This window comes from Notothenia coriiceps, unplaced genomic scaffold (assembly GCF_000735185.1).
Source record: "Notothenia coriiceps isolate Sejong01 unplaced genomic scaffold, NC01 NC01_scaffold00029541, whole genome shotgun sequence".
In the NCBI taxonomy this organism is placed as follows: domain Eukaryota; kingdom Metazoa; phylum Chordata; class Actinopteri; order Perciformes; family Nototheniidae; genus Notothenia; species Notothenia coriiceps.
This window is the reverse complement of record NW_011362242.1, coordinates 125,169-138,001: the sequence shown is the minus strand read 5'-3', so window position 1 is coordinate 138,001 and position 12,833 is coordinate 125,169. Positions and strand designations below refer to the sequence as shown.

Below are 12,833 nucleotides of genomic sequence, written 5' to 3'. Positions count from 1 at the left end.
TCTTTACTATTTAGGAAGTAGAGTGGTGTTTTGGTGCTGGCTGGGTTGTAAATTAAAATCAGACAGATCATTGATTCCCCCGCTGACGTGGCAGAGGATTAGAAATTAACAAAAAAATCATTTCCATCTGCTCAGCAATGCTCCGTTCTTCATGACATCAAATGTAACTCCTTAGGGGAGTCTCATGGTAAAGGCACTCGACTTCACATTAGCGAAGCAATCAACAACAGACTGCCAAAATGTCAATCATGAGATTCATTATGCACCGCCTGTATGTCATTCCAGGTTTACCTTCCTATGAATGAATCAATTAAATATCTCATTTAAAACTACAAAAGACATCTCATATGTATTCTGTACATTTCATTCTACCAATGTTGCACACCAGCTTAACAGCGATGTGAACCACAAAGTGAATATCAGTCAGCCCCATTCTGAGTTCACTTTGCCTTTCCACCCGCTGGGAGGAGGAGGAAGAAGAGAGGGTGGGAGGTCATGGACGGAGAGGAGCTGTGGAGGTATGTCACTTTCTTCTTGGACCTCTTCACTGACGTCCTTATCTTTTAGATCTCTGAAGAGATAAATAATTAAAAAGTTGAATTTGAAATGAAGACGAATCATTAGCAATGTATGGATAAGCGTCAAAACAAAAGGTGAAGGTACATACCCCTGGTTACCGAGGGCACTTCGCCTCTTTTCCCTTCTGGAGAGCCAGTCCTCTACACAGCGCCCCGGCATCCTGCTGTCTACAGCACCCTCTCTGAGACGTCTTTCATCTGAAAGAATTCAATCGTACTCCTGTCAACTAGAACCTGCCACATATTTTAATAATCAAGTGTCATTCATGCAAAATACTGTTTGCATCATCTTAAATTGGAGAAGCCTTGCTTTTCCTCAGTTTAACATAATATTATACTGAATTAATTTTAGTTTTGGAGTGACAAAGTCCAAAACATTACTTTGGACTTGAGAAAAAGACATTTTTCACTATTTATAAATATGATTGATGATGATAACAATCATTTCTTGCAGCCATACTGTCAGTCGATCACGATTCAAAGTCAGCTGGACCAAATGTGCTTGGCAATTTAGTGTATAATATTATAATTTTTTAGGGAAGGCATCAGAAAATGCTAACCCTAGGTACCTTTTGTTGAAGAGGGTTTAAACTAGGGATGCCAGCGATTATTTAATTTTTCGAATATTCGTTACAGTCTCCATAATCGAAAATTATTTTTTTAAATTCGATTTTATTTATATATTTTTTTATTATTATTTATGTTTTTCTTTTTTTTCCTGGCTTAGTTTCAACCAAAATATAGACTAATGCTAATAATAGTATTAATAATTGTAAATGGCCATTGGTCACACCACCAGTTTGTTTTACTGTAAACTTGGAGGAAGCCAGCAGCGCAGAGTGCAGACTGCTGCACTCTGCACGGCGGCGGCGAATAATCGATTAATATTCGCCAGGGCTGTCCGATTTTCGAATTTGATCATGGTCAGTTTCTGGCATCCCTAGTTTAAACCTTCCTTATGCAGGATTACATTTAAGATATTAAAAATATGCAATGTGTTGGCCATTGGTAACATGGTTGTTAAATATTGAATGACCACCTACTAATTCAAGAATTATTTAAATAATATTATATATAATTGCCAATGCCATGTGTATTAAATGTGTAGCACATTGTTTGTGAGGAACTGTGTTGATTTCATTTAAAAGACATATCTTAATCACATGGTAAACATCATTTCCATTTGTTTGCAGCTTACCTTCCACCTGTCTTTGTAGGTGAAACATATCTTCTTCAGACATGTGAGAAAACCTGCAGTTAGGGCCGAAATCACATATTCCTGAAAAAGGACAGGGAAAATAATAATTATTACAATAACAAAACATGCATTTAATATAATTTCCTGGTCATTGGATAAATGTATGGTTGAATTGCTTTAAGTTACCTTTTTGGAGAAACTTCCTGCAGGGTTTCTTTAATTGCTCATCACACAGAATAGCTGAGGAGTCTGTAAAAACACAAATGATAGTGTTGTTAATGGCTGTATACATAACCTTCCATCATAATATAAGCAGATGGCCAGCCAATATGACATAATGAAATGTAAGCAAGCTTAATTCTCCAATCAAAATCTCAAATAGGTTGAAGGAATAGCATTCTAAATAGTAATTTGTAATGTTTAGGATCACTGTCTAGTCTAAAACAAACATTTACAATCACATCTCTCTCAGGTCTAAGGACAAACTGCAAGTCTCACCTCTGAAATAGTCGTACCAGGCCTTTTTAGCTCTGTGATGCTGAACACCAAACAAATGTTTCTTCCTGTTGTGCATGTTGTCCTGAAAGGACCGGTCACAGTAGTCACAGTAATATCTCCTTCCCATGGTGCAGGTTATGTGCTCAAACCAGCAAGAGGTCACCTTTTAAATGGCTATGGACAGTAAAGAGAAACAAAACACATTGCCATAACTGCTGGGTCACAACATGGTGAGAGAATAGCTGTGCTGAATTAAATCTTTCTGTATCGTATATTAATTGACTGTCATTGTGCACAAACTAATCTATTAACAAAACATGTGGTCTGTCCAGAATAAAGGGTGTTATAGTTCAACTGCACGTGTACAATTAACTATTATGTTGTTAATCCATTACTCAACTAATCTCTTCAGGACTGAAAAGCCCCCACAAAAAATAAAAATGCCATCCTAATACAGTTAAAATGACATAGCCGACCCAATTTACAATTCACATGTCACAGAATTCTTTTTTTTTTGCAATTCAGAATTTCGCATCAATGCAAGTTTGTTAACATCTACATATAGCAATTAGGATGTCATATGGTTGTTTACTTTCGGATCACATACTGTTATAATTTTTTTGAAAAAATATGGCACAATGCTTAAAATGATTAAATGGGAGGCAAAAACAGGAAACAACCTGATCTAGCCTACAATAAAGAACACCAGGAACATTATCTAACGTTTACTGCCATCTGCTGGTTTGGTCATGGAAGTGCCTTTATTTTTAATAGTATCTGGTATGACTTCCTATTTCACTGTGATGATACAAATATGAACATAATAAAGGTGAAATATTCTGAAATGTAAACGTGCAGTTTGATGCTCATGTAAACTCTCCCCCAATAAGCAAACGATAACATCCATAATAATTGGCTCATAGCATTGTTCAATCCGAATAGTTATTTTAACGTTACATGCTTATTGTGACATCCGTAAACGTTAAACCCTGTGTATATTACATTTAAAAGTCAAATACAACAAACCATTGGCGAACCATGATGTCATCCTCCGTGCTATTTGCTTTGAATCCACATTATGTAGCAAACTGACGTGAAAAACAATGAAATCTTACAGTAATGCTATGCTAATCGTTTGCTAACCATTCCCCACTGGGGATACGGTGTCTTCGCAGGATCAAAAAGCGAATCGACCCACTCTTGGGCCGGAACCGTGTCACCTCAGCTTCCGTCAATCCACCGAAGACATGTCGCTGGCTAAGTCCGTCTACAATCTGCTCTTCAGGAGAACGTCCACTTTCGCCGTGACCATCATGGTTGGAGCGGTCTTCTTTGAACGACTGTTTGACCAAGGTGGTGACGCAATCTTTGAGGAAATGAATCGCGGGGTAAGTGTTTCATTTTGTGTTATAATGCCGGTGTTATCCTGACCTTGCAAGCAGAGGGCGAAACAGCGCTAGTGTTAGCTAAACTAACCTAGCCTCCCTGCTAAACCGAGCATTTGCTTCCTTTTTTTACAAACTATTACAACCTTCATAAATATTGTAACCTACTTACCCTAACTACCAGGATATATTTTACATTGTGTGCACTTTTTTAATGTATATAGTACACTATCTGTATACGTTTCTGTCCCTTCAGTAGATTGGTATTTTAGAGAGTATTCTAATGTATTCTGTATTTAATAGTGTGTAGAAACTCTTCTTAATATGTATTTTTTCTAATGAGAATATATATATATATATTGTTTTTATTTTATTCGACTTTTAACAATTGTTGTCATTCTTGTACATTGACAGTCAAAATGCTTCTGTGACAAAACCATTTCACAACTTGGGTAGTATCTGTCTCTGTTCACATGACATTTCTAACGTTGCCTTATATGTACTTATTTTTTAGAAACTGTGGGAACACATCGAACACAAATACGAGATCAAGGAGGAGGAATAGGTCGGGTTACCTAAGGCTGAAGTGCAACTGTTGTCACACTTCCATTCTCCATTCGTCCTGGACTCCACACCTGAATCAATCATCAGTCAACATGGACAATGTGCTCAAAAGTCATGCCAGGTGGGACCTGTGAGAGCCGCTAGACTGTCCAGACCACCTTGAAGATGGAGCAACGGTTCCTGTCACCTCGTCCCCTCCTTCCTGTTGTTAGAGGTTATGTCTACGTTCCCCCCACATATTGTAAATGCTTAAATTAAACATGTTAATGACGTACAAACCTTGCAATGTTTTTGATTTATCATATGGCTTGCATATGTCAAAGCATCTTAGATTAGTTACACTGTCAAAGTACTTTTGTTTGACTTACTAGCATTTTCATAAGCACCCACTCTAGCCACATTAGGTAATCTAAAATGGATCAGCTTCAGATCAAATGAGTATTTTGTAGGGCTGCTCGATTATGGCAAAAATCATAATCTCGATTATTTGGGTCAATAATTAATATCACGATTATTAAAAACGATGATCCATTTACTTTGAAAACATCAATTTAATTGGAGTTATCTATTTTTTTAACAGTATGTTTTTAACAGTTGATTACCCTGAACTTTAAGTATAATTCAACTGAAAAACCAATTTTTAAAAAAAAGTAATAATAATCATTTATTTCGATTACGTTGTTTTCGTAATCGTTGCAAGTGATAATCGTAATTGCGCAGCCCTAGTATCTTGATAAAATGACTGAGAAGGATTTATAGAATTATATAGTTATTGAGTCTAGTCTTTATTATAAAAGTATTCAGTAGTTGTATACATTGTGTCCCCTTCATGTCAACAGTTTTATGCATATTTAGTGTCATTTCAAAGATAAGGTTGTACAGCTTGGTTCTCTGGTTTTAAACATAAAGGGGAACTAAAAATGATAAGTACAGAAACAGAACTCTGTACTATAATGAAAGAGCTATATGTTTTTAACCAATCCTAGTTTCCAATAAGCTGTAATTCCTTAGTTCCTCACCCAGTAGCGTTTATACCAAAGAATAAACATAATGCTTGAATGGGGCTGAGATATGCAGTTAAATTGTATTTTATTAAAACAGGCTATACAAAAAAAACATGAATGAGAGGTAACATTTGTATGGACCATTTTCATACAAGGAACATATTAAAGCTGGCTGCTAATTTTGGCCCAAACAAGAACAAGTATTATATAGAAACGGTAGCTGCCACCTTTTAATTTTCAATGTCAAACAATGCCTGTCAATAGTGAAGACATCTTGTAAACCGGTCAGGGTCAGGTAAGGCCACGACTGTTCAAATCAATTGCATGTAACTGCACCTGAGACTCAGGCCTATAGGGGGCACACTAGCAATGTCTGTCCCAATGAATGAGAAGAACACATTTAAAACAACATTATAGTTACTTAGCACTGACTGTATTATGTCCCATCCTGGTATTTTTCCTGCGAGCTAAACAAAAACGTAATAATTCGCCCTTGCAGTGGACATATTATAAAAGCAAATAAGCTTTACACATTAGCGCTGTGATACATATACATCTCAAGTATCATATTATTTCAAAGGTAGGTACAATAACAAAATGGACTCCAGCTTGCTGCTAAAGTAAACACGTAAAACAATTTAGTCCAATTCAATCTCCAAAAACGGTATCTTTGAACCAACCCCATAGTCTAGTCAGCCACAGGCTTACGCCCAGCTGTGACAAGTATTGTATTTCAGGTGTGAGCATTTTTTCACAGATTTCCCTGTATTGTGGATCAATAATTTGCTTCACGTTGTACCCAAGAATGGAAGACTCTCCAACGGGCTGCCAGGGCAGGAAACGACTGTCGTGAATATTTTGAGCTTCCACTGCACCTCCATCTTGAATACAGATGGCCTTCATCTCTGCATTTCTTCTCCTGAGCTCTTTTACCTCTTGTTTCATTCTTTCTCTCCCATACGCCTCAACTCTTGCCCAGAAAGTAGCATTAAAGTGCTGATAGAGTCTCCAGTCAGCCCCGTTCCACTGTAAAGCTTTGGCTCTCAACTCTGGGGTCAGTCGAGATACAGATGATCTCCTGCGAGCATTGAGTTTAAAATACAGTATGTCCTCCATGGTCCAACACAGTGTGTCCTTGAGCAGGATAAGTGACTCATCAAAATATTCTGCTACAAGAACCAAATCAAAACGTGTTGATAACTTATGAATATCCCTCACTACACGAGGATCATCACCCTCCAGGTTGTTGTCAAAACCAAAGTCAAAAAAGAGCAGATTTTTGAGGTAGAATGAGTTGAAAGCCTCTGGGCTGTAGAAGGTGTGAGGATTGTTCAAAAACTCCACCAGTTGGTTCTCTCCATTGATCTTCCATGTGAGAGGAACTGCTCTGCGGTAATAATTGAAAGATGATTCAAAGAGATCCACCGGGTCACGTAAGATGGTGATGTAAACAGCATCTGGAGGCAGGAGCTTGGCTACTTCCTGATGGTCAAAGCGCATGTGGTTACAAACAATGTTGAAACAGTCTCCAGGCCTGTAGTCCTTCACCTGGGAGCAGAGGAAAGGTGACGGGTAGAAGAAGTCATTGCGGCCATCAGGGAAGGCGAATTTAAGCTTGTGCTTTTCTCCAAATCTGAAGAGGATGTTGAGTATGGTGCTGCTGGCAGTTTTGTGGGTTTTCATGAACATGATGTTTACTTTGGGGGAGCAAACTTCTGACATGCTGAGAGATGGTGAGCTTACATTTTTCGTCAATAATTTCACCATACTTAGAGGACATGTGTCTTGCTGGGAGTCCCTGTGAATAAAATATACGGGTAAACAAACAGATGAACTGATTTCACAAAATAAAGAAAGGCTTTACTTTAAAATCCTTACCTAATCTTAACTTGGGTTGGGTTCGTGAGGCAGTACAGCAACAACATGATGTTGGTCAATAAAACCGAGAGAATCAGCCTCCTGGTTATACGTGTGCACTTCTTTCCTTTGATGGCAGACATCACTAACACCCAAACAAGGACCTGGAAATAAAATGAAAGGGCATGCATGTATAAAGGACAATAATAACAGGATTCAAAGTTTCTATACACAAACCCATGCTGCACTATGCTGTGAAGTGTTTTTCTCATACAACAAAGCTACACAAAGCTCATAAACACTTGTAATACCCTGGAGAAATTCTTACACACAGGCCAACTAATAACGCCCTTAGGTCACTGCAAAGTAATGATAATGCAATTGTAGAGAGTCCAGGCCTAATCCATTTCAATTTTATATAACCTATTAATTTCTAACAGAAATAAGAATAACTTTATAATGAAAAGGCAAAATGAACATAGACAAGAGATCATGCTGATTAGCAAAAAACTGCTGCATCATTCTTTCTCTCATAATAGCTCACATGTTTATACTATAAACATGTTTACAGTGCTAAAATTCCCTTAGCAACACAGATGGAGAGAGAAAAGACACACCAACATGAAAACTACAGTTAAGGTACAAGCATTTTATAACAGTAAAAACTGATATTGAAAAAAAGGGGACAATTCTAACGTTTCTACAATTCACACTGAACAGGTGCTTACTTATTATATCAGATAGGAACGGTACAGTATGACCCTTGCCATAACAGCTCTGATTCTTATCTCTAACATTGATGTTCATTTTTCACTTGTTAGGCCCCCTTCGTTGAAGATATCCTACATGTGCATGTCCCATAGACATAGAGTTGTTCTAATTAATTAGGGAATTAACTTGTTGAAAGCTTATACAAAAATGCAATATGTCCTTCCTTGAGATAACAACTCTGTAGATCCATTATCCTTAAAACCAATATTAACTTATCTTGATAACCAAATAAGCTAGGATATTAACAACACTGTAAATCCAAGAAGGATATAGCATATGGAAATAAGAAAAAGGAAAGAGATTTTTTTTACCTGCAGATGACAATGTTGGAAGTGTCGATGTGAGTATTTTCTGCAAGGTGAGAGAAACTACTCTGTGAAGTCTTATCTGATTGGCTGTGAAGACTGAAGGAGTCAGATGTGATTTCTCCTCCCACAGGGGCAGAACTGGTTTGTAAAATAGTCTACACACTTCCAGATCACTATGTCCTGTACCTTTTGAGGTATGCACAATGGGGTTGAAGTGGAGGTTGGCAGGAAAATAATTCCTTTAAAGTCAAGTATCTTAGTACCATGAGGCCAAAACACCTGGCTATGTGTACAGAGCATGCATCAATGCCAATACATCAATGCTTTGTTTTAAATAATACAAATGTATAATGTACAAAGTTGAGGCACAGAAACAGAGCAGCGGTTCCCAACCTGTGGGCTGCGGCCCGAACGCATTGCAAGTGGGCCGCCAAAAAATGTGCAGAACATTATGATTTGTATGGAAACATTTCATTATTAAGATATATTTTTATTTGAACCTCCTTTCCTTTCTCTTTCTTGATCCTCCTTAGCAACGGTCATTACAGTCCTCGACAGCAGTCTGTACTACTGGATTAACAACGTGTCATGTTCTGAATTGACCAATCAGAACTTTATTTAGCCTCCCTATTGTTTATTGTTGAATGTGGGCCGGGAACATTTGTTTGATTCTTAAGTGGGCCCTGAGTGGAAAAGGGTTGGGAACCCCTGCTTTATAGTCTGTTTAGTTCATTTTAGGCCACGGTTGTGTTTTCATAACAGTGAAACTAGTATCTGTGCATAACATCTATCTGCACATAGAGCACACCCAGCAGGCCTGCTCGTTCTCATCACAGCTGTGTGTTGTGGTGTTTTTTTCTTTCTTTAGTCTCCAGATACCTGGTCTCAGGTGCTGTTGACTTTGGCAGGGGCTGAACAGTTAGTAGGTCACATCAGTTCTGGCCCGGGGAGTCTACGAGCGTTTCTGTTGCAATGGTCGTAGTTGTTATCATTGACTTCTGAATACGTCACTGAGGACTACCAGATAAGTGTCACTACGAGAAAATCAGGATTGCGTTTATCAAGTAAGAGCTAGCAGAAGCTGGAGTTTATAGACCTTTTAAGCAAGAACAGACCATATTAAATGATTGCGTAAATCGTTACTTTTCTGTTCTTAAAGATCCTTCCCCAACAACTAAGAAATCAGCCTCTTCATAAATGTCCAACTCCAATATCTACAGTTGCAACATAAACACAATTCAGGTTTTTTTTAATGTAACTGTGTTTAATTTGCCTTATTAATTACACATATGACACATTTACACATAAAAAACAAAAACCATCAGGAAATGCCTTCAAGTAAAACCAAAAGTCTACTCAAACACTTGAGATGTGCCAGTGTTACAAGGTTAAACACTAAACAATACACGTGTAGATCATTTACATAGAAACAGCAACTTTATTAAAGACAAAGAGCTTTTGCAAGTCCAAAAATACAAAAGGGTCAACTTCGACTCAGTTTTCAATTTTATGGTTTTACCAACATTTATAAGGACAATTTACAGTATTCATTTATAGTCATAAAAACAGCAGTTTAAAATATATTTTCCATTACATTCAATCAACCACAAACCAGATATATTTACACAACCATTTCTTTTGAATTACAACAAAAACAAATATACTTACAGGCAGTTTCCCCTCCAATGCACATAATGCAACATGTCTGACAGTTTGGGCCTGACAGATGTTATTGAGGCTTGTTTTTGGAACAAAGAGCACAAACTTTTATATTTTTCTTCTTTGAATATCTGCCGCTGTTGGCGCTGTTGAGTTCAGACAAATATGAAATCATAACCATCGTACCCATGTCCAGTATTAAAGCACAATAGGTGTTATTGATCCTCTAAAAATGGAGCAGATAAAGGTGAACAGTTTACAATAAGAGACTAAGTCTTTAATTGTGGTTAAGTTATACAATGAGATACCGTATTATCAATAAAAGATGCTAAGTACGGTATTTACAATCCCCTCAGAGAAGTGTACAAGTGTTATAGTCGCTGACTGACATTAAAATGTTACCATTTAAAAAAACTTAGCCCCCCTCTGGTTGGCATACATACATTTTTGAGGTCATTCAGAGTTATCCTAGTCAAATAGACACAAATAAATCATCACTTGTAAATAGAGCATCACATCAATGTTTCATTATGGCACTGTTTTTTAAAATATAAATATACTGCTAAATGCAAAAATAATCTCCATCGCAAACTAAATCTCAGTAAAACTGCAAAACTTTCCTCGGTACTGTGCAACCTAACCAGCCAGGGAAACACATTACTCTTCCTCTATGAAGCGCCGTTAGCCAGTGGAATGCTTACAGACATCCTGCAGGTAGTATGTTGTGGTCAGGTGACTCAGTACACAGGTTTGTATACAATCTGTCCAGCCAGCACTCTGCGTTTCAGCTCGGTCCACAGCAGGCTGCGCTCTCTCTGCGATCCCTTCATGAAGCCTCGGTTCTCCTGAGCGCGGCGCGACAGATACGGCATGACCTCGTTGACGGGGCCATATGGAACGTACTTGTAGACCGGGAAACCTGCTTGACCTGTTTTCAAAAAAGAGGCGTGTCTTAGATCTGTGTTCAATATATCCACCCTGTGTGCATTTCATGTTATGGCTTGGTTTATATCCACATTGACAAAGGTTCATACATTTAATGGTGCTGCAACGTAACTTGGGTGGGAGGCTGTAAAACTGAATTAATGTTAACTCTGTAAACTGGAATAATGCTGCAGTAGATTAACACATTATCTTTTTCATTTGGAAATACATGTATGCTGAGACAATATTGTCTCACTAGCAGAAGAAAGGTTGGGTTAGTTTTTTTTCTAAATGAAAGCCCAGAGGCCTTCACTGACATTAGTTTGAGTTTGAATTAGAGTAGAGAAGTACCTAATTTTATGTAATTTGTGTCTCGCTTGCACATTTGAAGGCTGACGTGTATGCGTGCGTGTGCGTGCGTGCGTGCGTGCGTGCGTGTGTGCGTGTGTGTGTGTGTGTGTGTAGTTTACTTTTAGTAACTGAGCTGAGTTCGACATACCTAGCGGGAAGCTAATCTGGTCACACATGCCGAGCAGCTGTCCAAAGTAAACCTTGTTCTCGGCGGGAGAAAGGCCCATCTCATTCATTCTGAAAAACAAAAAGAAGAAGCATACAAATGAAAAGGCTGTTATACAAACAGAGCTTAAGTGTGGCATTCCACCATTGATTGGCAATATCGTTCTGTAAATCCTATAAATGTCTTGGAAAGTTGACAAAGACATTTTTGGCTTAATTCAACATCCTGGGTATTACCGTAATTTTCGGACTATAAGCCGCGCCTTTTTTCCCATTTTTCGACGCTGTGGTTTATATAACGGTGCGGCTAATCTATGGATTTTTACAGCTAACGGCCACTAGGGGACCTCCTAAATCTATGGGTTTTACAGGTTACAGTCCACCACCTTTAACTCTATGGGCTCTATGGCCGGTCCGCGCCCCCCACCTTTAAACGGCGGGCTCAAGCAGGAAAAGCTGGAGGCCGGAAAAGAGTGAGACAGGTAGCGCGCANCTGAGTAAGGACCCTCTGAAGCGTCTGTAGTATCAGAGGCAGTGGCGTTAAGGAATACAGGAGACTGTCCGGCCAGTCGTGCGCCAGAGCGTCCTGACCCATCGGGCTGGTTTTATTCGGCTCTGTCCAGGAGAACCAGAGGGGGCAGTGCCTCGACTCTTCCGAGGCAAAGAGGTCCACCTCGGCCCTGCCTTAAAGGCTCCAAATTGTCTACACCACCTCTGGATGAAGCCTCCACTCCCCCGGTGGAGGCTTTTGCCGAGAGAGGAAATCTGCGACCTGATTCTGGTCTCCTGGTAGAAAGACTGCCCGCAGACTGGCCAGGCGGGGGAACGCCCAAGACAAGAGGCTCTGTGAAACCCGGAGCAGCTGTGCGGAACTGGTGCCCCCCTGGTGGTTGATTTGGGCCACAGCAGACATGTTGTCTGAACGAACGAGCACATGCTTGCCCGCCAGTTGGGGTAAAAAGTGCATGAGTGCTAGCAGCACAGCCCGAAGCTCTAGCACGTTGATATCGTGCACCTTCCTGGGCGGACCACTGACCCTGAGCAGTCCTGCCCTGCCACACTGCACCCCACCCTGAGAGACATGCATCCACAGTGACAGTCTCCCGGCGGGATGGGATGGCATGGCGTCCATGGGCCCTGAGGCCGAGGGCACCTTGCATCAGACCTTGGAGCCTCATCAGGAGCCAGAACCGGGGAGGCGATGGCAGGCTCAATGGATGGCAAGCGACCAAGCCCCACCCTCGCCGATATAATTAAAACCAGTTAACGAACGTTTGTATTTTGTTGCTCTACCCAATCATAACCAAGTGTGGTTATATAACGTTATCTAACAACACAAAGGACAGCGTTGAAATGCTCTATTTCGGGTGTAATGCGCTCACATAGCTAGTCTAAAATCGTGATCAAGCATTCCAACCGAAACGCTGTAGGCTACAAGAATGTAGCCACGGTACTCTCGCGCAGCGAGAAGATGAAAGGAACAGATCCTCTGACGACACCGGCATGTATAGCCGGTGTCACGTGGGTCACAGGTGACTTTGTTGTTATTGGTACTCGAGCTGCGCATGTGC

At 39.7% G+C, this 12,833-nt stretch overlaps 5 protein-coding genes across 5 annotated transcripts in view; 1 reads left to right on the top strand and 4 right to left on the bottom strand.

Annotated features, from left to right (window-relative positions):
* LOC104958910 (proline dehydrogenase 1, mitochondrial-like) overlaps positions 1-12,833 on the bottom strand; it is a 92,952-nt gene that overhangs the window by 42,326 nt on the left and 37,793 nt on the right. The window lies entirely within an intron of this gene.
* zmat5 (zinc finger, matrin-type 5) lies at positions 149-3,436 on the bottom strand. Its single transcript, XM_010786735.1, has 6 exons — positions 3,301-3,436; positions 2,275-2,448; positions 1,963-2,025; positions 1,777-1,857; positions 668-776; positions 149-571 (listed from the first exon to the last, which is right to left on the bottom strand). Exons 2-6 carry the CDS (start codon positions 2,399-2,401, stop codon positions 424-426), a joined length of 528 nt encoding a protein of 175 aa, XP_010785037.1. The 5' UTR covers positions 2,402-2,448; positions 3,301-3,436; the 3' UTR covers positions 149-423.
* Positions 3,458-4,505, top strand: uqcr10 (ubiquinol-cytochrome c reductase, complex III subunit X). Its single transcript, XM_010786736.1, has 2 exons — positions 3,458-3,662; positions 4,174-4,505. The coding sequence occupies exons 1-2, from the start codon at positions 3,522-3,524 to the stop codon at positions 4,222-4,224; spliced, it is 192 nt and encodes a 63-aa protein (XP_010785038.1). The 5' UTR covers positions 3,458-3,521; the 3' UTR covers positions 4,225-4,505.
* Positions 5,782-8,179, bottom strand: gal3st1b (galactose-3-O-sulfotransferase 1b). Its single transcript, XM_010786737.1, has 3 exons — positions 8,167-8,179; positions 7,106-7,248; positions 5,782-7,025 (listed from the first exon to the last, which is right to left on the bottom strand). The coding sequence occupies exons 2-3, from the start codon at positions 7,225-7,227 to the stop codon at positions 5,876-5,878; spliced, it is 1,272 nt and encodes a 423-aa protein (XP_010785039.1). The 5' UTR covers positions 7,228-7,248; positions 8,167-8,179; the 3' UTR covers positions 5,782-5,875.
* LOC104958907 (proline dehydrogenase 1, mitochondrial-like) lies at positions 9,780-11,353 on the bottom strand. The gene is made up of 2 exons (XM_010786738.1): positions 11,246-11,353; positions 9,780-10,750 (listed from the first exon to the last, which is right to left on the bottom strand). Exons 1-2 carry the CDS (start codon positions 11,331-11,333, stop codon positions 10,560-10,562), a joined length of 279 nt encoding a protein of 92 aa, XP_010785040.1. The 5' UTR covers positions 11,334-11,353; the 3' UTR covers positions 9,780-10,559.